This window comes from Balaenoptera borealis (genome assembly GCF_965194805.1).
Source record: "Balaenoptera borealis genome assembly, chromosome: 3".
NCBI classification, from domain to species: domain Eukaryota; kingdom Metazoa; phylum Chordata; class Mammalia; order Artiodactyla; family Balaenopteridae; genus Balaenoptera; species Balaenoptera borealis.
The window spans coordinates 87,375,499-87,402,921 of record NC_138866.1 but is presented as its reverse complement, the minus strand read 5'-3'; the positions used below and the strand labels follow the sequence as shown (position 1 = coordinate 87,402,921).

Genomic DNA, 27,423 nt, shown 5'->3' with positions numbered 1-27,423 from the left:
TACAATAGCCCAGACATGGAAGCCACGTGAGTGTTCATCAATGGATGAATAAGCAAAGAAAATGTGGTGTGTGTGTGTGTGTGTGTGTGTGTGTGTGTGTTATATGTGTGTGTGTGTATGTATGTATGTGTGTGTGTGTGTATATATATATATATATATATATATATAATATTCCATAGATATCAAGCATGGTGACTGTTATGTTAATGTTACGTTAATACTGTATTGCATATATGAAAGTTGCTAAGAGAATAGATCTTAAAAGTTCTTATCATAAGAAAAAAAATTTTATAACTGTGTGGTGACAGATGTTAACTAGACTTATTGTGGTGATCATTTCGCAATATATACAAACATCAAATCATTATGTTGTACACCTGAAACTAATATAATGTTATACGTCAGTTATACCTCAATAAAAAAATAAAAGTGTATGAGGAATACCAGATCACACCCACAAAGAGTGGAGTGTGCTGTCTGGGTCACCAGAAGCAGTTAGAAGCCTAGATGATTCAGTCTGAGGCTACTAGGCTTGTTCAAGCGACTGGAGGCAGGGGAGGAAGAAGGCAGCTAGCTGCAAGCCAATGTGGGCAGAGTGCTGACTCACGGTGGGCTGGACCCCACTCCTTCTGCTGGTCATAAGCATGGGCCGCCTCATTCTGGAAGGACCAGGAGACCAGTTCTCTAGGATGATTTGAAAGTTCCAAAAGTTGCTCTTCCCTTTACTACCAAAAATATTTCCCTAGTTTCCTGTCAAGGGTTGAAAAATAATCCCAAATTGCATTCTTTAAGTGAACAAAAGGGTTATGTTGCCTAGGAAATAACATTGGTTACTACCATGCCTGCATGTATTTATTTAGCAAAGTGCGTGTCATTGAAGGAATGGGACACTGTGATCCTCCCTAACCCGGAAAGATTCTAGGACCAATTTCAGCCCTTGGAGGGGGAATGAAATGGGCAGAGGGATCCCCACATTCCCCTTTAATGAACTCATAACCAGGGTGTCATCTGTTTCTTACCAGCTCCGCACACAAAGACCCTGTGCCCCAGGGTGACTCCAGCTCGCCGGCAGGCATGGATCCCCACAGACAGTGGCTCGATCAGGGCCCCTTCCTCAAAGGTGACATTGTCAGGAAGTCTGAGGAGTCATTCAACACACTTAGTTAGTCCCTCTGGGTTAACAACAATAACAATAGCTAATATTTATTGAGCTTTAATTTATGTGCTGGGCAAGGTGCTAAGTAATTTACATACACTCACTCATGTAAATCCTCAGAATAGTTCTGTGGTAGATATTATTATTCCCATTTTACAGACGAGGAAACCAAGCCTTGGAGGATTAAATGACTTGCTCCAAAAATTCAAAACCAGTGAGTATTGAGAGGCTTAAAGGGTTTGAACTGGAAGCCAGATATGTCTGATTCCAGAGCCCATATCATACTGCTCCCCTCTGAAAATGCTATCCAAGATAAAGCGTGGTGTGGCTGTCATTCATAACTGAAAAGTTCATTTCACAAGGGTTTAACTTAACACCATTCCAGCATTTCATCTGCTTCTCAAACTTATAACCTTTCTGGTTTCGTTTTAGCAAACAATCCAGACTATCAGCAGCTTTGCAAAACAGTGATTAGAAGCTGACTTCACTCTGTACACTGTCTCCCATATTACACGCTCCAGAAGAACCACATCTGATAGCAGCAGCTGCCTGGCTGTCCCTGGATTGGTTAAGCAGATTAAATGCTGTGTCACCTTTGCCACTGGGTTCTTGGTTTTCACTTCCCTGTCCACTGGCACCTTGACCCCCTTAACAATCCCACTGATGAAGACAGCAAATATTTGCATAATGCTTTACAGATTTAGAGAGCTTTCTCCTCCATATCTCATTTAATCCTCACCGTGACCTTGTCAGGCAGGAAGGGCAGGCTTTGTTGTTGTTGGTTTTTCTTTTTTGGCCACAAGGCTTGCAGAATCATAGTTCCCAGACCAGGGGTTGAACCCTGGCCCTTGGCAGTGAAAGCCCAGAGTCCTAACCACTGGACCGCCAGGGAATTCCCGGGCAGGCTTTGTTTTTACCTTTATTCTACAGAAGCAGAACCGAAGCTGTAGACATTAAGAGACTTGCCCAAGGTTACAAGGCTAGTGAGCAGAAGAGCAAGACTTAAACCCAGATCTCCTGATTCCATACCCTCTGCCTGTCCCGCATCGGCTGCCTCTCGGTACAAGCAGCTCCGTAGTTAATATCTAACTTCTGCTAGCTCCTCACTGCCCAGTATTTATTCAGCGCACCCACAACCTCCACACGCAAGAATGTGAAAACCCTCAAGTTCCAAAAAGAGAAAAAAGCGGCAGCCAAACCATGTGCCCATCCCCATGATCCTTCTGTCCCTGATCCTCCACAGAATAAATAACAAGGCCTGCATTCGGCCTGACTGGTGCCCACCACCCCTTTTTTCTCCCCTCCCCTCTGCTTCTCTCACATCATTTCCCACACGCCAATCCACTCTCTTGCTCTGACTGTTTTCATCATCCCTTCTACCCACCAAACCTATCCCATCAATTCCAAATAAGGGGGAAAAGTTTGAAGTGAAATAATGAAGATTCCCAAACTCTCTCCAGGACCCCCAGTCACACACACTCTCTCCGACAGTCCTGCCTCTTCACATTTGGGCCTCCCCCAAAGCTGGTTCTGGGGCTAAACTGAGGGTGGCCTGTGGTCAGGAACTGTGTACTCCTCTCATCTTCTGCTCTGACTTCCCTTTGGAATAAGAATACCAAGGAGAAATGGGATTGGGGATGGTGATGAGAGAGGATTGTTACGTGGGAGATTATTCCACTGATTAGGCAGATGCTGCTTTATCACACATGCAGCCGTAGCCAGAGTCCTGGGGTCCAGCCCTTTTGCCACTGACCTGGGGAGAGTTCCTGGGTCCTCCTTCCCCAACCTTGTTCAGTGGAGGTTGAGGGAAAGGGGATGAGTTTCTTCCCGGCCCTAACTGTTCATGATTTTATAAACACCAGAAAATGACAAAGCAACTTGGTGGTTTTCACAATGGGATTCAGGAAATAGGAAAAAGGGTTAAAGAATGATCGAGAAGCCAAGGGGGAAGCAGGAAGACAGAAAGAAAATAAGGTGGGTCGGAAAATAAAGAAGGTGTGGCAGTGTACAAATCCGCACAAAGAGAAACCAGAGAGAAGGGTGTAGATCCAGGGCTGGGCTGGGGACATAGATACAAAGTACCCCAGGAGAAGAGGAAAGGTAGGGGTCGCATGTCCCCTAGAGGCCTTCCACAGCCCTCCCCTTGACATTGCCAACCAGAACACTTCCTCCCGCACCATTCCCTGCAGACCACTTGCGCCCCCGCCCCCCCCCCACCCCGATTCCCAGTGCAAGGCTCCTTTTCAGGCCTATCCCTGTAACATCCCCCAGATACAAGGTCATAGCTACGACACATCATGGCACTGTTTACTGAGCTCCTCTTATGTGCCAGGCCTCGTGTTGAGTACTTGATATGCTTTTCCCACTGAATCCCATCACTAATTCTATGCATTTCATCATGGCGATGCTATTATTTCCATTGCACAGGAGATTGAGGTTACAAAGTTTAAGTGCCTTGCTCAAGGTCACACAGTTGGCAAATGGGAGAGACCAGTGGTTAGTCTCAAGCTTTACCACCATGCTCTTCTGCCTTCCACGAAACACTTGTTTGGCACTTTGACTTGGAAAGGACCCAGAAGAAGTGGGCAGATTCAGGAACCACTTGCTCAAAGGTGGACTCTGCGCAGGTAACCTGCTCTCTCCTAGAGTGCTGACTTAAACTCATCACGAGGTCCCTGGCCTGTGACTCCTCTCAAGGCTTCCAGTAGGCACTAGAAAACTCAGATCTGTCAGACTGCCCCTGTGACTGGCACCTGGACTTCAAAAGACAAGCCCCATCCTGGCCAAAAGAGTCACTGCCGGGGCCAGGCTGGGGTAGGAGGAAAATGTGCCTGGTCAGTTGAGAAGGAAAGCAGCATCCCAGAGCTCCATGGGCTGGGGCCCTTGCAGAAGTTATAGCACTCTGCTTCTGCCAGACACAACTTCCCCAAATCACTTTGAGAGTTGAGGTAGGGTAATGAGCACAGGGCAGGAGCTTGAGAATCACAGCCACCCCAGCTTGACTCCTGGCTCTGTTCTGTGTTCAAGCCAATTAGCCAGTTAGCCTTCTCCTGCCTCTGCTGACTCTCACACAACACTGCAATACTGGTGCCCACCTCGCCATTACAGTTATGAAAGTTAAATAAGGCACGCAAAGCACTTATTAGCACAAGGCCAGGCACGTAATAACAATAATTGTGGGGACATCCCTGGTGGCACAGTGGTTAGGAATCCATCTGCCAATGCAGGGGACATGGGTTCGAGCCCTGGTCTGGGAAGATCCCACATGCCACAGAACAACTAAGCCCATGAGCCACAACTACTGAGCCTGTGTGCCACAACTACTGAAGCCCACACACCTAGAGCCAGTGCTCCGCAACAAGAGAAGCCACCGCAATGAGAAGCCCATGCACTGCAACGAAGAGTGGCTCCCGCTCGCCGCAACTAGAGAAAGCCCACGCACAGCAACGAAGACCCAACGCAACCAAAAATAAATAAAAGAACAAACAATAATTGTGACTTTATGTGCATTGCCTTATTTAATCTCCAAGTGATTAAAAGAGACTGAAGCAGAAGAAGGTTAAGTCATTTCCTCAAAGTCACTCACTAGGAGGGAGTGGATCCAGGGTCCCAAAGCTCACGTCCTGGCTCCACGCCACAGTAAACCCTAGTTGTTGCCAAGGTCTCTACTGTTACAAGATCTCTTGCTCGTGGCTGCAGTGGAAACCAATAATGGAGGACAACCACAGTAAATTATCTCCAAGATGGCTGGAGAGGAGTGAGTGATTTCAGCAATGATTTTCTATTATTGCTCTAGGTGAGGGAAAGTTAGACTGAAAGACTGAAACCAAGCACTGTGAGTCGGTCTTAGCCCTAGTCAGGCTACCCTCCCTCAGTGCCTCCAAGAAGGGCAGGCCTGCCAAGGGATGCCTCATGTCTAGAATTATGAGCTAAAAAGAATGAAGAAACCACTATAGGAAACTAGAAGAAAGAGCACCAAACAAACATTGGAGAAGAGGTCCCAGGTGGCACAGCTGGGCCATGGGCACTAACTTGTAGCAGAAGTTAGCATTGTGCTTGTAGAACCGGCAGAGGTTCCCGTCATCAGGGGGCGTGGCACAGAAGAAGATGGTTGGTGACAGATTGTATCGGCCAATCTTGCAGAATTCATCAGCTTCTCGGGGAGCACCAGGCTCGATGGCAACACGATCACCTGGGGGAAAAAAAAAAAACACAGGCAGGGGCAGAGATGCTGTGAAGAGACACGTGCTCATGGACAGATGCCAGCAGGGGAATCTGGCTGAATGAGCCTCCCTCCCCGCTGGGGACCCAGGGTACTCCAGGCAAGCCCAGCCCATTAGTGCTTCCAAAGGAAATACCAAATGCAGCACATACACTCTGGAAGAAAATGACCAGTCCAACTCTCCACAGGCTGGTTTGGCCTGTTTGCTCTTTTATTGGCTCATGGAACAAGCCAACTTGCCCCTCCAGCTCCACAGCCACCTCCCAGCTTGGGAAACACACAACCAGTCCCATCAAGCCAGGTTTAGTTCCCATTTCAAATTGCTGCGAAAGAGGTGGCTAGTGTGTGGGATTTGCAGGCATGTTTTTCTTCACCTGTTTTGATAATATGCTGAAGGGAGTCATAATGATGGCATGTTTTATGTTCAGTCTCCTAGACAATAACTGATTCCTGGTTAGCAGAACCACTAAGGCAAATGACCCACAGAGGCCTCGGACTCTGGTACGGCAGAGTAACATTCAGGCTTGTGAATGGCCAGCTCTATTGTACTTCTATTCTGTGTCTCCCTACGCCCACTTGGAAACCCAGCTTTAGAATGGCTCTTCCATCTTCTTAGTACGAAAATTTTCAAACGTGCAGCAAAGTTGAAAGAACTGTATGGTGAACACCCAGATGTTCTCAACTTGGTTTCTTCAATTAACATTTAGCTACAAATTAATCTGAAACTTAACCTTCAAGGTAGCTGGGACAATATGCTTGTACAAGTGTTTGCTCCCCTTTGCTTTTATCATCAGTGTACCTCCTTAATCCCCTTCCAGCCTGATTCACTTATCTTGTTATGAGAATAATGTGCAATTTTGTGGTTGAAGACTTGCAAAGAATGAAGATAACGGGAACTTTTATTCTCAAAATAGTGACATATTACCTGCAGCCACAGATTCAATATCAGCCCTGAGAATAAAGATCCTTGGTACGTAAAAAAAAAAAAAAATTTAGCTACATTCACTTTGTCACATATCCATCCCATCTATCCATCTCTCTTCCATCCGTCAATTCATCTTCTTTTCTAATGCATTTCAAAGTAGGTTGCACACATGGGTACACATCACTCAGCTTCCTATCATTATACTTCAGCTTGCATATCACTAACTAGAGTTCAATACTTGTTTATGGTTCCTTATTAAGGTAAAATTTAGATGCTGACAAAATGCACAAATATTAAGTAGATCATTAGATGAAGCTGATAAAGGCATTCACCTGTGTAATGTAAACTCCCATCAAGACAAAGAACATTAACACTACCTCAGAAATTTCATTCCTTCAAGTCCCTTCCCAGCCAATCCCCACCCCCGCCCCCAGAGGGTGTACTAACAGAGTTAGGGCCCACCTGTGCCTGAGGACTGTGTTAGGAGCCTGAGAAGAACCTGTGAGAGGTCTGCCCTTCACCAAGCAGAGACATGTTAAGCTATTTTTGTAAGTCTTTTGTGTTAAAACGACTTACCGGATAGTGTAGTCCTGGTATGTAGTAAGTACACATTAAAAGTACCAGTAGTGATGGTGATTGTAGTAGTAGTAACATATAGTAGCATTAATAACAATTTTTATTGAATTTATCATTATTATAATTATCTGAGCTGGTACTATCACAGAGGAAATTCAAACAATAAGATAAAAAGGCAGGAGGATGTGACCAAGATGGTAGAGTAAGAAGAACCTGAGCTCACCTTCTCCCATAGGCACACCAAAATTACATTTACAGAGCAACTATCAATGAGAACTAGCAGAACAGATTTTCTACAACTAAAGATATGAAGAAGGAACTACAACAGATGGGTAGGAGTGGCAGAGATACAGTATAGTCAAGACCCACACCTCTGGGTAGGCAACCCACAAACAGGAGAATAATTACAAATGCAGAGGTTCTCCTCCAAGAGAATCGAAGGTCAGAGCCCCACATCGGGCTCCCCAGCCCAGGGGTCCTACACTGGGAAGATGAATCCCCAAAACATCTGCTTTGAAGGCCAACAAGACTTTTGTACAAGAGAGCCAGAGGGGGCTGTAGGAAACAGAGACTTCACTATTAAAGGGTACTCACAAAATCTCACACACTGAGACCCAGCACAGAGGCAGTAATTTGAAAGGCAGCTGGGTCAGAACCACTTGCTAATCTTGGAGAGCTTCCCAGAGAGGCAGGAGGTAACTGGGACTCCTTCTGGGAGCATAGATGGTGGCGGCAGCAGTTTGCGGCAGCCTGTTCTACCACAAGAACACTGGTGCTAACAAGTGCCATTTTGGAGTTCTCCCTCTTGCTTATTAGTGCAAAGGGCTTACGTGCCCACCAGTCAGTCAGAACCAGTCCCAGGACCCCACAGGCTGCACAGCCAGCCATGCCAGGACTCAGCCTCAGCTACCAGTGGCCAGCAGCCTCGACACAAAGCAGGGCATGGCCGCCAACTAGGCCAGGGACCAGACCCACCAACCCACAGTAGTCAGCATGCCACAACAGAAGGCCCCATGCAGCCCACATAGGTGACACCCCTCTGGTGACCAGAGGGAGTGTGCTGCTGGCCCCATAGTACATCTCTTTCATCAGTCTAATTCTCTAAGATTGGGAAATGAAACTGATCTAACTGATGTATAGGAATAAAAACAGAATTAGGCAAAATGAGGCGGTAGAAGAGTATGTTCTAAACAAAGGAACAAGATAAAACCTCAGAAGAACTAAGTGAAGTGGAGATAAGTGTCTACCCAATAAAGAGTTAGTTCAAGGTAATGATCATAAAGTTGCTCAATGAACTTGGGAGATGAATGGATGAACACAGTGAGAAGTTTAACAAAGAGTTAGAAAATATAAAGAAGAACCAAACAGAGCTGAAGAATACAATAACTGCAATTAAAAAAAAATACACTAGAGGGGCTTCCCTGGTGGTGCAGGAATTTATAAATAAATAAATTTAAAAAAAAAAAGGATAGAGCCAAAAAAAAACTTAAAAAAAAAAAATACACTAGAGACTCTGGTGGGGCTAATGGCGGACTCTGGGAGGGCTCGCATCAAGGAGTACTTTCCAGAACTTCTGCTGCCAGTGTCCTTGTCCCCGTGGTGAGCCATAGCCACCCCCTGCCTCTGCAGGAGACTCTCAAACACTAGCAGGGTAATATGGAAAATCAAAAACTGTGCTGTACCCCTACAATCGTCCCTTGAACTCCCTCCCAAATTTCCTTATAATAGTTTTAGAAGATTTGCCTTTCTGAATAAAGTTATTTACTACTCCATCTGACTTTTATTTTCATGTAGGATATGAGGTGGAAGTATACATCATTGAGTTGGGACTTTTCTTATTTTTCATATAAGAATCGAATGCTATAAACTTCCCCCAGACACTACTTTAGTCACATCCCACAACTGTCATTGTTTTTTTGGTTTGTTTTTTTTTTTTAATTTATTTATTTATTTTTGGCTGTGTTGGGTCTTCGTTTCTGTGCGAGGGCTCTCTCCAGTTGTGGCAAGCGGGGGCCACTCTTCATCGCGGTGTGCGGGCCTCTCACTATTGCAGTGTCTCTTGTTGCGGAGCACAGGCTCCAGACGCGCAGGCTCAGTAGTTGTGGCTCATGGGCCTAGTTGCTCTGTGGCATGTGGGATCTTCCCAGACCAGGGCTCGAACCCGTGTCCCCTGCATTGGCAGGCAGATTCTCAACCACTGCGCCACCAGGGAAGCCCCATTGTTTTTTTATTACCTTTAATTTCAAAAAAATTTCTTTTAGTTTCCTTAGTGACTTCTTCTTAGACATGTGGTTTACCTAGATGAGTGTCATTTAATTTCCACATATTTGGGAGTTTTCCAGATATCCTTCTGTTATTGATTTCTAGTTTAATTCCATTATGATCAGAAAATGTATTTTGTATGACTTAAATTCTTCTAAATTTGTTGAGGTTTTATTTCCCAAAACGTGTTCTATCATGGTGAATGTTCTATGTGTACTTGAAAAAAAATGTGTATTCTGCTGCTTTTAGGTGGTATGTTCTAAAAATGGCAATTAGGTCAAGTTGACTTTAGTGTTATTCAGGTGTTCCGTATCCTTTCTGATTTTTCCATCTTCCTGTTTTGTCAGTTTTTTAGAGAGGAATACTGAAGTATCCAACTATAAATTTAGACGTGTCTATTTCTCCTTTCATTCTGTAAGTCTTTCCTTGGTATATTTTGAAGTTTTACTGTTAGGTACATCAATATAGAATTATCATGTCTTTCTGGTGAATTTTTGTAACACTTCTCTTTATCCCTTGTAATATTCTTTGTTCTGAATTGTATGTTTTATGATATTAATATAGTCACTCTGGCTTTCTCTAGAGTAGTGTGTGCATGCTAACATTTTGTATATTTTTATTTGTAATCTATTTAAATATTTATATTTTAAAATGGGTTCCTTATAGACAGCATTTTTTAATATGATCTGACAATGTTGAAACAGAGCAGGACCCTACTATGGTCCTTCCCCCCATGTCCTCAGCCTGCCTTTTGTCTGTGGAAAAACTTTAGCCAAAGAATAAGTTTAATCAGAGAAGTGAGAAAATACAGAAAACAAAGGAAAACAGTCAAAGGAGAACAAATAATAATAATTTAGTCATTAAGCATACTCAAGGACCTTTAGTTCCTTCTCAAGGGCTATAGATAATATTCTGAGCCATATCCTGTGAGCTGTCTTATAGATCCTGAAACCCCCTTCCAGGTGGAAAAAATTAACTACATGATGACCAGACTGAAGCCATGACATAAGCTGCCACAACTCCAAGAACTGGCTTCAAGGAAATGGGAACAAACCAACCCTGGAATTGAAGACTAAATGTACTTAAATCAAGATGACCCTGATCAGACCACCTCATGATTAGTTTCAGGATGACTGGCAGAGCTGACTGTGCTGCTTTTGCATGTAGCCCCCTCCCTCTGTCTATAAAAGCTGTAGCCAACTGATCGTCAGAGGGAGGAGTCGGCCTTTGGACAGGCGTCTGCCCCTCCCTCCCGCCCCTGTTGCTGGCATCCAAAATAAAGCAAGCTTTCCTTTCCACCAAAAACAAAACAAAACAAAACAAAAAAACACTAGACGTAATCAACAGATTAGATGATACAGAAGAATGGATCAGTGAGCTGGAAGACAGAGTAGTAGAAGAAAAAAAAATTCTTTAAAACAAGGATAGTCTGGGACTCTCCAGGTGGCACAGTGGTTAAGAATCTGCCTGCCAATGCAGGGGACACGGGTTTGAGCCCTGGGCCGGGAAGATCCCACGTGCCGTGGAGCAACTAAGCCCGTGCGCCACAGCTACTGAGCCTGTGCTCTAGAGCGCACGGGCCACAACTACTGAGCCCACGTGCCTAGAGTCCATGCTCTGCAACAAGAGAAGCCACCGCGATGAGAAGCCCGCGCACTGCAACGAAGAGTAGCCCCCACTCGCCGCAACTAGAGAAAGCCCTTGTGCATCAACGAAGACCCAACTCAGCCAAAAATAAATAAATAAATAAATTTATTTATTAAAAAAAAAAAACAAGGATCGTTTAAGAGATCTCTGGAACATCAAGCATACTAACATTCACATTATAAAGGTTCTAGAAAAAGGAGAGAGAAAAAGGCAGAGAACTTATTTGAATAAATGATAGCTGAAAACTTCCCTAACCTGGGAAAGGAAACAGATATGCAGGCCCAGAAAGTACAGACTCTCAAACAAGATCAACCCAAAGCAAAAATTAAAGAGAAAAGGAACTAGTGACACACAAGGGAACTCCTATGAAACTATCAGCTAGCTGACTTTTCAGCAGAAACTCTGCAGACCAGAGAGGAGTGGCATGATATATTGAAAGTAATGAAAGGGAAAAATCTACAACCAGGAATAAGAATATTCTACCTGGCAAGACTATCATTCAGATTTGAAGCAGAGATCAAGAGTCTTCCAAACAAGCAAAAGCTAAAAGAGTTCAGCACTACTAAAATGGCTTTACAAGAAATGTTAAAGGGACTTCATTAAGTGGAAAATAAAACCACAACTAGAAATTTGAAAATTATGAAAGGAAAAATGTCATTGTTAAAGGCAAATATACAGTAAAGATAGTAGATCAATCACTCATAAAGATAGGAGGAAGGTTAAAAGACAAAAGTAGTAAAATCATCTATATCCATAATGAGAAGTTAAGGGATACACAAAACAAAAATATGTAAAATATGATGTTGAAAACATTGAACATTGGATTGGAGGAGTAAAAATGCAGGATTATTGAAATGCATTTAAACTTAAGAGATCAGCAACTTAAAATAATCACGTGTATATATATATAGGTTTTTATGTATATAAGTATCTATGTATATCCTGATATCTGGTCTCCTCAACTAAACTGAAGCATCCAGGGATCATATCTTCTCAATTTTCTATATCCCCCAAAGCACTGGGCACAAGGCTGGACCCATTGTAGATGCTGATTAAGCACTTGTTATAACTTAAATTTAGAGAAGCCCACTTCCTATTATGACTTATATTTAGAGACCTTGTCCCACAGGTAAGAACCAATCAGTGGCTGTTGGAAGCTATGAACCTTCCCCTTTGGGATAACCCTGCAAAACTTCAGGGGCTTTCTCGACTTCACTGATGATAAATGGAGGGCCTGACCTAACATTCCCAAATGAGACACATGTCTAGCTTCTTCAGAGCTAGTGGATCCCTCACCATGCAGCCAGGCTCAGAGAGCCTTATAACACAGGATGGAACCTCCTGAGAACTCCCTCCTTCCCCCAAATAATCCGTCATCTCCAGGCTATTCAGTGGCCTCATCAGGAAAGGAAGGTTAAAGCCAACAGCTGGCTATTCTAAGACAGCTTGGATTTAATCCATTTAGTTGGGGAACATCACAATCTGCCACAGCTGAGAATTCCTCCCTGAATTAAGCAAATCTAGAAAAATATTGGTGGTTTCCCAGTCATCCAATAAGGTCAATGCTGCACAGAAGGCCCTGGTTCTTAGCGTGTAGAGGCATTCTGTGGTTCCTGCGGCTGGAACGTTTTTCCCCTCCCCTTTACTTGGCTTATTTCTTACTTGCCTTCAGGTGTTGAACTAACTGTCCTTCCTCAGACAAGCCAGGGGTCCGGAGGGTAGTATACACTGATTGCACCCTGTATTCTCCTCTGCTGCCCTCAACACAATTTTGATTAATTTACTGTCTGTCCCAGCTGCCTTCTCCTGCAGAACATAAGATCCATGTGTGTAGGAACTGAGACTGTCTTGTTCATTGCTGTATCCCCAGTGTTTAACAGAGGGCCTGACCCTGAGAAATCATGCACAAATATTTGTGTTGAATGAATAAACAAATCCATTGGCTGAAGAGCTTTGCTGACCTGGTTTTAGGTGTTTGACCAATGATCCCACTTTTACAACTGTTCCTGAGGCTTCATGCCCCAGCACCATTGGCTTCTTCACAACAAAATCTCCAATTCGACCATGCTGCCAGTAGTGGACATCTGAGCCGCAGATTCCAACAGAATGCATCTTCAGCAGCACCTCTGATAAGATAAAGGAGAAGGAAAAAACAAGTGAGGGAGGGAAGGACCTCTCTGCCCCTCTGAGGCACCCTGGCGTTTTTCCTCTGGATGAAGGAGAGGGCTTGGTTTCAAAGGCCAGGTGCAAAATTTAGATCACAGAGAAAAACAAGCTAAACAGCAACCTTGATTAAGTCTTGTAAGGCAAGAAAGCTTCCACAGAGCAAGATAATTGCATGTGAGGGTTAATTCTATGCATCAACTTGGCTTGGATATGGTGCCCAGTTGTTTGGTCAAATGCTAGATGTTGCTGTGAAGGTATTTTTTAGATGTGATTAACATTTAAGCACATCCATGTTCATTGCAGCTTTACAATAGTCAAGATATGGAAACAATGTAAGTGTCCATTGATGGATGAATGGACAAAGAAAATGTGGCATATATACACAATGGAATATTAGTCATAAGAAAAGGAAATCTTGGGACTTCCCCAGTGGTGCAGTGGTTAAGAATCCACCTGCCAATGCAGGGGACATGGGTTCGAGCGCTGGTCTGAGAAGATCCCACATGCTGCGGAGCAACTAAGCCCATGCGCCACAACTACTGAGCCTGCACTCTACAGCCCGCAAGCCACAACTACTGAGCCCACGTGCCACAACTACTGAAGCCCACACACGTAGAGCCCGTGCTCCTCAACAAGAGGAGCCACGGCAATGAGAAGCCCGCGCACCACAACGAAGAGTAGCCCCCGCTCGCTGCAACTAGAGAAACCCCGCGCACAGCAACGAAGACCCAATGCAGCTAAAAATAAATAAATAAATTAATTAATTAATTTTTTTAAAAAAAGGAAATCTTGCCGTTTGCAACAACATGGATGGAACTTGAGAGCATTATGCTAAGTGAATAAGTCAGAGAAAGACAAATACCTTATGATCTCACTTATATGCGGAATCTAAAACCAAAACCCAAACCAAAACAAAACAAAAATCTACCAAGCTCCATAGATACAGAAAACGGTGGTTGCCAGAGGCAGGGAGCGGAGGGTGGGTTAAATGGGTGAAGGAGGTCAAAGGGAACAAACTTCCAGTTATAAATTAGTCATAGGGAGGTAATATACAGCATAGTGACTATAGTTAATAATACTGTGTTGCGTATTTGAAAGTTGCTAAGAGAATAGATCTTAAAAGTTCTCGTCAGGACTTCCCTGGCGGTCCAGTGGTTAAAACTCTGCACTCCCAGTGCAGGGGGCATGCGTTCAACCCTGGTCGGGGAGCTAAGATCCCACATGCTGCACCATGCAGCCAAAAAAAGAAAAAAGTCCTCATCACAGGAAAAGAAATTTGTAACTATTTGTGATGACAAATGTTAACTAGACATTGTGGTGATCACTTCACAATATATACAGATACCAAATCATTATGTTGTGCACCTGAAGCTAATATAACGTTATATATCAATTATACCTCAATAAAACAAACATTTAAACCAGTAGATTTTGAGTAAAGCAGATTACCCTCCATACTGTGGATAAGCCTCCTCCGATCAGTTGAAGGGCTTAAAAGAAGTCTGAGGTTTCCTGAAGGAGATGGAATTCTCCTCAAGACTTACCTGAAGTTTCAGCCTGCTGGTTATCTCTACAAATTTCAGACTAGGCAGCTTCCCCCACCCTGTCTCTCTCTATATCTAAGTAAATCTATATATAAATAAATATAAATAATAACTTTTCTCTCAGTTCTGTTTCTCTGGAGAACTCTGATTAGTATACCAAATGAAAGACATTAGTAGGAAGAAGTGTGTCAACTACCTAAGAGAAAAAAACTGTTTTCTAGGAGATAACTGTTTCCAGACAATTAATATGCTATGCTTGATTTTTACCTATTCATGAGAGAGGTTGGCACAGTCTAGGCTTGCCAATACTTTGTGTACTGTCAGGCTGAGTTCTTCATGCCTGTTATTTTGTTCAAAAGTGCACCTTTAATTTAAACCATCCAAAGATTTCAACTGGCATTTCTCCTTCACAGGTTTGAATATAGTGAGATTTGGTAATATTGTTGTTGTCAGTTTTCCAAGTTTAAAATAATGATGTTACTGAGCCCCTTTGCTGAATTAAATCCCAAAGGATCACTGGCCTAGTCTGACTGAGTTTACCACATTACAAAATATCTCCCTGAGAAAAAGTTCTGCCTTAGAAAGACAAAGAGACCCAAAGCTCTGCTCTGCACTCAGATGTCTTACACACTGCCCTTGCCACAAACCATGGGAGATCCAACAGTTGTGGCTCTGTAGAACTTCCTTCATCCTTGGCTTTGGTGAACAGGGTAAGAAGTGGCAGGGTGGATCCTGAGATCAAAGGTAGGGAAAAGTCATCCGAGTTAGGAGAATTATCTCAGTTTCCTCTTGTGAAGTTACCAATTTATAATAAGAGGTTAAATTTGAGTTGCTAGAACTCTAGCTGAAATCTACCATCATTTCCCCTTCCAATTCAAGGGCGGCAAGAAAGAGAGCAGAATGCTGCTCCAGAGAGAGAAACAGTAAAGGATCCTTTGGATCCAGAACAGCACCCCCCCCCCTTTTTTTTTGCCACCTCTGGAATCCACACCAACTTTTCAGAACACAATGAAGTGTCTCTTTCACTTCTCTGAACATAATATCTCAGTAAAAACACTGAGCCTTAAATATACATTACTTGGTAAACACTGATAGAAACAGCTATTGTCTGTATTCTTATTGCTATAAATCAGTAACCCAACTGGCCTTTGAGTAGCAAAGCTCTAGAGGCTCCAAGAAAGCTGCCTTCAATCTGATGTTCACACAGAAGCCACAGTTCTGGGGTAAGGTGGGGCAAGGTGGGGAAGCACACCCCCAACTCATCAAGGACAGAAAGAGACCCGAGTGGCTGGGTGTGGGATGAGCTATCTATAGACACTTTGCCCCTTGCCACCAGCCTCACTTCCTGCTGTGGGACTCCAGAGATGGAAGGAATTAGAAAACTGTCATCATCAGTTGTGATCTGCCATAGCTAAGAGGGTGGCATGACCTCCAAAGGTACAGACACCACCCCGGGAAACGTGCATGTCAGCTCAGCTCAGCTCAGCAGGTTCGGCCAGAAGGACTGGAGCAAAGGTGAAACGAACCCTGCCCCAGTGTGCTCACGCGCTTTCTGCTCCTGGTTGATTAGGGTGGTAGGGTAGGGCTGCATGAAGCCCCTCCCATCCCCACTGGACAGAAGGTCCTGGTCTTCCTGGACCTTCCTGGGTGTTCCCTTTTGTAATTAAAAGATTAAGATCTATAGACTCACTCCTTTTCAAAGTTTGGATTAGGGTTAGGACATGATTCAGCCACCCAAATATAAGCCACACAAATATAAGCCACCCTCCAGCTTAAAGAGGACAGAGTAACTCTGTCATTAGTTCAAAACAGGAACAATTCTGCCTTTGGTCCATAAATTGAAGAATTTTATGTCACAAACTCTTTGGGACAAGTCAGCAGTTTGATGTGGTAGCTCTCTTGGTTCTACCACTGTTTCTTTTATTTCATGTAGCAGCCAGATTGAATCTATCCAGTCACGCTGGGGACAATGGACTACGTTGAAAGCCTAACAAAAGCATAGTTTTTAATGGAAGCTTTTAAGTAATAAACAGTAGGAAAAGAGGGCTAAATGAGCAATGCACATGTGTCTCCAGGGTAAACAATAAGAAACAATAAAATATAAGGCAAGTATTCCAAGGACCTACCATTTGGGCCTGGTTCAGGGATAGGATAGTTCTCCTAAAGGAAACAAAATAGAAAAACCATTTAGTGTGCATAATAACTTCACCTTATGAACATTTTCAATCTTTTTTTAAATTAAAGTTTAATTCAAATACTGCTTCTTATAATTAACACTGACTCAGACCATACTGCGGCTGGGTGGATGCCTGAGGGGCTACCCTGAATACCGCTGACTCTAACTTCTGACCTCGTCCCACCCACTGGTGCAATTTGCCGTGGACCAAGAAGAAGGAGATACAGATTTGTTTGGTCTGGCAAACTCATACAGGGCAAGGATGAGGAGTTTCTGGCAGTTGCATAGGAGGGTTTTTGTCTCTAGACAGGTTGGAGAAAGTGTGTGTGCTCCGCTCACTCACATCAGTGCACAGACCAATACTTGTTACTTACTCTCTTCCAAAACCTCCATGTGGTGTTTCAGAGGCCCCTTGGGAACACACAGGACCTGTATTTTGCCCACTCTCACCGAGTTAAAAAGCAATCTGGTGTTCACAGCTATTTGTGATGAGGATGATGATAATTTACCAAGCTTTTTTCCCACTGCCAACTGGCTAGGAAATTCCTGGTGACAAGGAGGAAGGGCAGTGAGTGGCCAAATCCAAGTGTTCATTTTATTAATTCTTTGAAGGCAGCCAAGCAAGAAGAGGGAGAAGGGATGTAAAAAAAGTGTTCACTGTACTTACTGTGCCAGACAGACTACTGGGCTTTACATACATCATGGCACATGGCCACCATTTGCAGATGAGAAACCTGAGGCTAGGAAGTTAAATAACTTGGTCAAGGTCATGTGGCCAGAGTGGATAAACCAGGTCTAATCCCAGGTGTGTCTGACTCCCAAGCCTGCCTCACTGCATCCCACTGCACCCCCAAGGTGGAATCTGCCTTTTCTCCTTCAGTGGTGATGTAAGGAAAGTCAATCAGGGGATGAGAATTTTGGAACTGGGCCCAATGCACAGTGCTCTGGGAGGAAGCACTGCTCAAACCTTGCCTCCTTCAGAAGGCCTCCCCCAGATACTTTTATGGGTAGCAATAAATAATCCTAGGGCTGGGAAGGGATAGTTAGGGAGTTTGAGATCGACATGTACACTAAAATGGATATAACCAACAAGGACCTACTGTATAGCACAGGGAACTCTGCTCAGTGTTATGTGGCAGGCTGGATGGGACGAGAGTTTGGGGGAGAATAGATACATGTATAGGTATGGCTGAGTCGCTCTGCTGTGCACCTGAAACTATCACAACATGTCAATCGGCTATACTCCAATATAAAAAAATAATAATAATCCTAGGGCGATTTTGCTAGCAAGATAAGTACCTAGTTGCCAAAGACTATGCCTTCCATCTCTGGCACCAGATACAGTGCCCTGCTCCAAACCTGGGGGGCTTGTGCTTGTTAAATAATCACTCTCCATGACAGTATTTCCACAGGAAGTCTGAGGTTCTTGCTCACTGGAGATTACCAGCCCTTTCTGTTGTAACAGCTCATGCTTATTTGAACTCTCTGTCTCCAGTGTAACAAAGGTCAAAGGGATAACGCTAATGCTGATTAGCTAACACTGACCAACTTCCTTTTGTCAGGTCCTGTGCTAAGCGCTGTGTATGCATCACCTCAGCTCATCCCCAGGACAATCCTATGTAGTACCTTTATTATTGTCCCATTTTTTGTATGATGAGGCTGAGGAATGGGGAGATTTAGCAATCTGTCTACAGTAACACTAAGGTAGTAAATGATGGAGCTGCATCCAAAGCGGCATGATGTGGGGGCAAGAGGCAGCTTTTTCATCTCTTAATAGATTTGGAAGGCAGAGAGGAAAGAAGGAAGGAAGGGAAGGAGGGAGGGAAGGAGGGAATCCATCTAGGACAGGCAACTCCGGATAGCTGGCTGTCACCAAAACCTTTCTCAAAATTGCTGGTTCCACATCTGGCATTACACAGTATCAGGGACTGCTGTGTAAAGTTCTGCTTCTGTTACACAGAGTAAAATTTTAAATTGCAGGTTAAATTGAAACTAAAGAGTAAGTAAGGCCTTTTGTTTCTAACATGGAACTGTACTCTCCCCCACCCTCAGCCCCCTAAAGGCACTAGTAGGCAGCTTCCCAGGCACTGGGAATTCCACAGCATACTCTTCATATCTTTGGCTCCAACCAGGCCAGGCCCAAACACCCCATTTGGGGTGGAAAGGTGGTAAGAGCCAAACTCAAAGCAACAACAGCTGGGGACACCAAGTTGCCCTTGCGTCACTAGAGATTACTACTGTAAATGTCTGTTGGAATTAACAGAGCTGACCAACTTTGCCCTTACCACCTGGGCAAAGCTGCAGCGTCTCTCCTGGACACCAGAGGGTGCTGTGCCACTGACCTGGTTTTTCCTTAGTAGCAGAACACACATTATGGAGAACTTAAATACCTCTCCCTGAAAACCAGCTTTCTTTTTTTCTCTTTCTTGTTGATTCTAATCACCCTTACAGCTCAGCTTGGCTCCTGTCTCCCTTCTCTGCAGGAGACATGCCACCTAAGCACAAGACCATGTTAAGATCAGTCTTTAAGTCTGTAAATATTATCCGAAGCGTGGCTGCAGGGCTCACAATGCCTTCAAAAGTTATTACAGCATGGTTACTAAAAAAACCTTGCTTTTCATTTATGGTTCCTTGGTATGATGTTGGCTAAATCCTGTTTACTTAATCTCCTTTTCTGTCTCAGATTACCGTGGTGATATTCTTTCATTTATCCTATTTCTCATGTATCAAAATTTCTTAGCTCCTCTGAGATCTCGAACTTTCACTTTTAACCCCCTGTCCCCTTTCTTCATTCCCAAAGGTTTTGTAATCAGGCATATTCATAGTTTCCTAAACAGGATTTCTTATCTTTCTGTGAGTGATAGTGACAAGGGGATAAAGAGGAGTTGAGTAACCGTTCTTTACTGAGTTATGTAAGTTTTACAGCATTTTTCACTGAAATACTTAACTTACATATTCTCCTTTCTATGACCTTCAGGTCTCCCCACCACCGGCACCACCACTACAAATAAATCACGGAAATACTTCAGGAAGAACTTTCTGTGGGAACACAGAATCATCTCAAGTGCCTCTCACATCCTAAATGTTATCTTGCCTTTCCTAAATATATTTTCTCAGATTAGCTTAAATATATATTTCCTGGATATACACTATTGGCCCCCTTTCCTCAACTTCCAGGTGCACATCTGAGTTCACACCCTCAGTACATCTTGCCTGGATTGCAGGAATGGCCTCAACATGAGGAGAAATTAGAAGATGCCCTTTCCCTCCTCCAGCCAACATAGCTGGTACAGTGGTGAAGAACTCAGACTCTGGAATTGCTGTCTGTGCTGAAACCCAGGCTCCCCTCCAGGAGCTGTGTGACCTCGGGGCAGTTACATAACCTCTTTGTGCCTTCAATTTCCTCCCCTGTATAATGAAGATAATCATAAAATAGAGTGCCCTTGGGAATTCCCCACCAGTCCACTGGTTAGGATTCCTTGCTCTCACTGCCAAGGGCCAGGGTTCAATACCTGGTCGGGGAACTAAGATTCCACAAGCCATGCAGCACAGCCAAAACAAAACAAAAACAGTGCCCGACTCACAGTAAATAAATTAGCTCTTATTATAAAGAAATAAATTCAAAATCCTTTCTGTATAATCAGCTCACAATACGGTTGAACCAGCTCTGGACAACCTTGTCCTTTTCCTTTTGAAAAGGGTAGTTTTTAAAAATTGTTTTGGGGAAAAGCTGTATTTCTCTTGTTTTCACGTCAATATTAAGAGAACTTGACTGCTCCTTAAAAGGCTGGAATTCAGAAGAAAGTCAAGTAGGATTCCAGCAGCGTTTTTAGGCTTGATTCTATCAGTTGAGTGTAAAAGCCGTGCTCCCTGCCTTAGAGTAAGGGACAGCAGGCAGGGCTAGGAGAAAGCGGCCAGTTTTGCCCTAGGTCCTTGCAGCCCACCTTTGCCACCTGCTCTGCCTGCCAGGTCTCCTGTCAACCTGTTGGCTGGCTGCCCTACACCCTTAAGGAGAGCAGAGCAGACAATCTTACTTTTGCTTCCCTCCCTCCTCAACTTTCCCCCTCCCTTCAGGGCTTGAAGGGTGTTTTGAGGGTGGGAGGAAAATCCAAAGGTTTCCCAGTTGGCCACTTTATCCTAAAAGGCTTTGTTCTAGCTGCATTGGTCCTGTCCTGGCAAACTCGGGGTCAAAGTAGAAGGGTCAGACACTCTCCCAAAGTTCACTGAGCCAGTCTCCAGCCTCCAGCCCAGGCTCTCTGGGCTCCAACCAGCCTTCTGCTGATAACAATCTTTCTAAAATGCAAATTCGTTTAAAGTGCCCAGTGGCCCCGCAAAATCCTAAACCCCTCATTTTGCGGGCTACCTGCCTCCTTGCAAACCTCCTGCAATTCCCAAACCACCGCACACTCACTCCCTCACCTCAAGGGGGCCATTTCTCCACTGGTCAATTCCCCTCCTTCTTCACTGAGATCCCACAGGAGGTGGGAAGTGAGGGGAAGGGAGACATCTAGAATGACTTTCTAATTCCTGTGGGAACTCAGGGAGATTTTAGGTTTGGGTGTGTTGGGATTGTGGTGTCGGGGGACATCCAGGTGGGGTTGTCCAATAGGTGGTTGTACTCCTGGGACTGGGGATCAGGCATGGGTCAGGGACAGAGACTCATGAACATGAATCATGAACATGGAGAGAAACAATGACTTCCTGCAAAAAGCCTTCCCTATCCTCACCATCCTTTCTCTCCTGAGCTTCCCCAGCACCTACAATTGAATCCATATGGGATGGTTAAAGGATTATTTCTCAGCTGTGATAAATAAACTATAAAAAAATTCCTCCTAATTCAAAATGTATGAACCTATTAGATGCTTCTTTATTTAAAGCGAAAATATGAAGACTCTGAGCTTGGTTAGATGCTCTAGCCTACTAGTATCACTGATTAAGTGCTCATTGTGTTCAGGTCTATGTAACTGAACATTTACATTTCTAAAACATTATTGAGCTGAATATCACTTCACAAAATCCAACCATATTTTCTCCAATAATTAAAGTTCTTCTTGTAAGTCTGGTTTGGGGAAAACTGCCAGCTTTAACAGCCACACTAAAAGACTTAACAAGTGGACGCCAATACTGTATATATGAGTACGTATTTTTTCCTCCGTAATTTCTCTATCATGCAATTTTAAAAGAAATTTTCCCCACATCCATCCATAATTCTAGTTTTCCCCACAGAACAGGGTTACTTTTACCAGGTCTCTTAGTAGTGCTAGGACTTATTACATAAAATGTTAAAATCCTATTTGTGGTATTGTTTACTGTTCCTCCTGCTTTTAGGGGAAAATGTTAGCTTTCTACTTCTTGGCCTTTTGCAGACAAAGGCACTGCCCTTCCATAGGAGTTGGCAGAGATGACAGTATTTGCTGGATTTAACTGCCTATTGTTTATCTGGTTGAGTTTTGTTTTATTGTTGAAACATAATTAAGATGAAAGTGAAAGGAGGCATTTCTTTAGGCTATTTGCTACTACCTAGTTTTCTCTTTTTCTGAAGGAGTTTTAGATTCTGTTTTCAGCCTCAACTGCCTCTGACTGATAAGTCTAGCTCAGGTATTAAAGGGCTAAGTGGCCTGCATTTCCTCACTCACAGTAATCTCCCACTTTAACCCAGCTTTTCCTTGAAGCCTTTCAGGGCCCTTTAATTTGATTCTATACAAGCAAGCAGCTCTGTCTACCGGTAGCAAAACCAGGGAGAGACCTGACATTTAGGACCATTCCAGCTGCTGTATGTTCACGCCCCCCTCTTTCTACAACCCCCTCCTCCTCACCCAAAATCTTAACAGCAATGTGTATACGCAAGGAGGGGATGCCTTGAATGTGCTGTATTACAGATACAGAATTATCTTACTTTTTAAAATGTTACAGATTCAAAGCAATTCTTTTGACATCTGGCATAATACATTTCCTCACAGAGCAAAAGCTCTAAGAAATATCTTCATGGTACTATGATTAATGTTTAAACTTGATGCTGACACACTATTTTCTCTGCCCTTTGTAATTAAAGAACGTTAACCCATCACTCTGAAATGATTCTTTTCCCTTTAACTTGTTCTCTTCTCATGCACCTAATCATAAAACAAAAATGTGACTAAATCCCCTGCATGGTGTCCACCTCGCTGCTCCTGTTCTCCCTGTGCAGATGCCTGGAATCTGATAGAGCTGGCTATCAAGAATAAGGGAGATAACGTGTACCCAGTATGCTCCATGGACTGGCCCTGATAGGTGATGCAATATGCATAGAAATTGATTGGAGCATTTAGAAATGTTTACAGCACTCTGACATTGCTGCAACATCCAAATGTTGGTACAATCATATTGGTCCATGGCCAATTGGAAATAAAAATAAAATTGGTCCTTCATCTCTGATACTTTGTGAAGCACAAACTATCCCATCAAACAGCTTCTTCAAAGAAAAACTAATTTGACTATTTGATATCCCAACTCCATGAACTAGTAATTCAGAGAGAGAATTCTGTAGGGGAGCAGAATTTGCCATCCCAAAATATGTCTCTAGGACATATTAATTATTTTAAGCTGGTTAATTTTTTTAAGAAACAGCAGATTTGGGAAAAGCTCTGAAAACCCAAGTGACACATTTGTAAGGGAAATCTCCACTGATAAGGGTGTCTCTCTCAAAGTACCAAAAAGAGGAGGATGACCAAATCTGTAGACACTCATCAGTGGAGAAGGCAATGACTTAAAACTGTATAACAACCTTACCCTTGTTTTCTGTGCTTTTCCTGGCAACCTCCCGTAAGTGACTCTCCCCGCCCTCAACATCCTCTTTTCTCTTTAGTTGAGGATGGTATTTAGGGTGAGGGCTTTGGCCATTTTGGCAACTTTCTCAGTTTTTCTGGGCCTCTCCCATGTATACATGTTAATAAAATTTTGTTTTTCCCGTCTCATGTCAATTTAATTCTTAGACCTGCCAGAAGAACCTAGAAGGGTAGAGGAAAATTTCTTACTCCCCAATACTATCTAATCCTCACACAACCCAGAGGTGAGTACTACTATCATCCCCATTATACAGACAGAAAATTGAAGCAGAAAGTAATTTGCCAAGTCATACAGCCAGAAGCAGTAGAGCTGGGGCTAAACTCCACTCTGGCCCCAACCTGGCTTGTGACCTCGTTACTGTTTCCATTTGAAGAGATCTCAGCCAGCTGACACTGTTTGCTGATAGGCTGTTCGCCTCTATGCATCAGCTTGGTCACCTCTTCCATTGCTCCTTAAAAGTCCACACGTTCTCTATTTAAAATGGTGTGTGTGGGGGGAGGAGGGGATATAGGAGTCCTAAGTCCTCATCATAAGGAATGATATAAAGAAACAGTCTCTCACTATATACATGTGTATACACACTCCCACCCTCTCTGATTTACCACCCAACTTATAAATGCCCCAAAGCCCAAACCACTGTGCAGGCCCAAGTCCCCAGGCCAAGGAGCACTGCCTCCGCCCTTGCTGGGACTGTGGTGATCACTAGCTACCTAGTAGTGAAGGAGTTTAATTTTTCCTTCCCTGCAGCCACAGCTTGGAGAAAGAAAAGGGAATCCTGCCTTTTCCACAGGCAGGTAGGAGGAAGGCTGGAGGTCAGGTTTCCTTCCTGGTAGGTAGGGGACAAGTTTCAAGTGGCCCAGGTCTAACCCCATTTCAACCCCAAACCACTTAGCCTATTTGCTTTAGGGAAGGGGCTGCAAGGGCAGAGATACCCTACCAGGGGGTTCCCTATGGAGGCGCTGGGGGACGACCATGCTCAGGAAGGAGTGGTGAGGGCCAGAAGGGTCTGTGTTGGGTTGCAAGTGTCTCCAGATCCCTAGAACCAAGGTAATTTCTCAGAGGCCCCAAAATGTCCTGTCCCAGAGACATCTTAAATTCAAGCCTGATCTCATTTTAATCTACTCTCCATTGTCTAGTAAATGAACCCCATCACCTCCAACAGAGCTGGGGTCCTCCTGAATCCACCCTGAATGAACCCTTTCACCCAGTTAGTGTACAAATCCCACAACCATAAGCTACATTCTCCAGCCTATCATATTCTCATCTCTTTAGGATACACTCACCCCAACCCAGCCCCTAATTCGGTCAGGGAGTGGATTCTAAGCACAGCTGATAAGACCAATTTTAGGTGAGCCTCCCCAGCCTCCCTCTTCTTTATTCAAGGCTTTGTTCTACAGAGCCACATAAACAGTCTGGCTGAGCAGTGGGAGAGCCTGAGTTTAGGAATTAAGGTAAAGCAGATCCTGGGGTTGTAGTTACAGTTCTGCTTATTATTAGGTACATGACTTTAAGGCAGGCCCTGAGCAGATGGAGAGGCAGGGCCTGTCTACCTCTCCAGCTTCACCACCGGTGCACTCAGTGCATCACACTATTTACAGGACCGGTAAACAAGACCTGCGATTTTGTACTTCACTTAGTTTGCACTTGCTCTTCCACTTACATGAATGACCCCCAGTTTCCGTCCAAGAAACAGCTAAGTAGCATCCATCTCTTCTAGGGCCTCTACCCTGGGCCAAGGGTACCCTGTGAGGCCTTTACTCTCTATGCTCCGTCAAAGCCCTCACACAGTTTTATTGTTTACAGCATCTGTCTGACTCCCTAGAGCAGCTTGGGGGTAGGGGCTGTGTCCTCCTCTTCCTCTCTGGACCCCCAGCCCAGTGCTTGGCACATGGCAGGCACCCTCTTATCTAGTAAATGTTTGTAGAATGCAGGACTGAGTTTGAAATCACTCTGTAAGCTGTGTAGAGCTGTACCACTTTCCCTTCTTCATAATACCATCTGGCATTCACAGCAATAAAAATAGTGTCACTTTAATTCAGGACCTTGGGTGGAGGCTCCAAGGGGAGTAGAAAGAGCACTGGAATGGGAGTCTGAACCTCTGGGTTCTTTTCTGGGCTCTGTTAACTAATGAAGCCTGTCACCTTGGGGATGGCACTTTCCTCAGCTGAGGAAATGATGAGTTGGCTCTGGGCAGGAGTTCTTAGCCTGGGATCCACAGACCTCTAGAGGGTCTATGAAGGAGAGGCTTAAAGGAAGTCCATGAACTCTCTGAAACTGCTGCCAAACTCTATCTGTTTGCATTCTGTGGGGAGAGAGACCACAGATTCTCAAACAGTCAAGAACTTCTAATCTGGATACTTTTCTGAGTCACTCCAATCTAGACCCTGGCGCATGTTCTCTGTGAGGGGGAAGGAAGTGCTAGGGAAACAGCAGAGATGGCCGGCACTGGTCCCACATACCCACTGCCCAGGCCCCCCTGTGAACGGCTCTGTCAAGGGAGCCCTGGCACAACCACAGGGCTGACTCTGCAGCTCCCAGAACTTTGGCCCCATGAGCCACTCACTGAGCAGAGGCAGGATCTCGAGTGGAGGAGACACACAAATAATGCTCTTAAAGCGACAGGGGAGCAGCATCAGGAAGGAAAATGGCTGGAACATGAACCAGATGTGGACTTCGTGAGGTAAGGAGGAAAGGAGCTTTAGAGACATGAAGACTATCAAGATCCAGAAATCCGGCACAGGCATGGCGAACACCAAGAGTCTTGGAGATGGAGGCCTGTGCTGGCAGGAAAGTGGAAGGAGCTCGCACTTTCTGAGTGTCTATTAAGTGCTAGGTACTCCGCTGATCATAATAATCCTGCAAAGGAGGTTTTATCAGCCCCAAGCATGAAAGATTAAATACGAGTTCCACAGCTTTTAAATGTCCCTATGGCCCCCCTTTCTGCCCTGCACTGTCTACCCAGAGAAGAAGTTCAGCACGTGTCGTAAATCAGGCAGCCTCTCTGGTATCTCTTCTGCAAAGTGCAATGACAAGAGGCTGGACTATGAATCTGCAGCTGGCAAAGGAGGGAGAAGGCTTCAATCATTTTGCAACCTTCCTGGGTTCTGGCCACGTGCCGGCCACGGGGCTTGGTTCCGGGAGGCACGCGACAAGAACCCTGCTCTTAGCGACTTAGAACTAACCGCCTACCATGCCCCTCCCCCCAACATGGTAACCAGCTCCTATCTGGAAGGCCTGGGCGCGCCATGTGGGGCCCGCACCGCGCTGGAATTGGCGAGCTGAGACCGCGGCTGCGCTTGGAGGTGAATAGAGCAGGAACGGGCTAGACTTCCCACTCCCATTCCAGTTTTACCAAGCGCAGGTCTCCGGGTCCGTGTACCACCAGGGAGAGGTTCTCGGGCTTGGCCGCCGCCATGTCGCGCTCTACCTCTCGGGTCCGCCGAGGCTGCAATCCGCAGCTCTTGAGGTGGTTCGGTTGGCGGTCCCGTGCAGAGCTGGGGATAAGGGGCGGTAGGCTGGGCTTTGCCTGGGAGCGCGCGCCCGGCCCGGGCGGGGCTTGCTAACCCCTGAAAGCCGGGGCGGGGCTAGCGTGGAGGGGCGGGGCGGGGCGGGGCGGGGCGGGGCGGGGCGGGGCTGCCCTGCTCCCTCCCCAGGGCAAGCCGGAGGAGGGGGTGGGAGGGGGTGGGGTGGGGTGGGGGATTGGGGGAGGGGGGCCGGGGGCTGGGGAGGAGGGGGTAAGGAGGGGTAGAGAGTGTAGGGAGGGGGTGGGGAGGGGTAGGGAGGGGTAGGGAGGGGTGGCGAAGCCCAACCCAGATCCACCTGCACTGTTTGTCTGTCTCACATTTAAGGGGACCAATCTGTCCTGAAAGTAGTCTGCAGAGGCAACCTCCCGCCCCCCAGACCAGAGTTCTGAAACTTTAGCTG

The 27,423-nt window shown here is 44.9% G+C and overlaps 1 protein-coding gene across 1 annotated transcript in view; it reads right to left on the bottom strand.

Annotated features, from left to right (window-relative positions):
• SORD (sorbitol dehydrogenase) overlaps positions 1 to 27,049 on the bottom strand; it is a 34,986-nt gene extending 7,937 nt beyond the window's left edge. Inside the window, exons 1-5 of the mRNA XM_082388838.1 lie at positions 26,852 to 27,049; positions 16,625 to 16,658; positions 12,750 to 12,914; positions 5,189 to 5,348; positions 1,020 to 1,138 (exon numbers count right to left, since the gene is read on the bottom strand). Of these exons, the coding sequence (XP_082244964.1) occupies positions 1,020 to 1,138; positions 5,189 to 5,348; positions 12,750 to 12,914; positions 16,625 to 16,658; positions 26,852 to 26,914 (541 nt within the window). The 5' untranslated portion in view covers positions 26,915 to 27,049. The remainder of the gene's footprint in view (positions 1 to 1,019; positions 1,139 to 5,188; positions 5,349 to 12,749; positions 12,915 to 16,624; positions 16,659 to 26,851) is intronic.
• Positions 27,050 to 27,423: the final 374 nt, after the last annotated feature.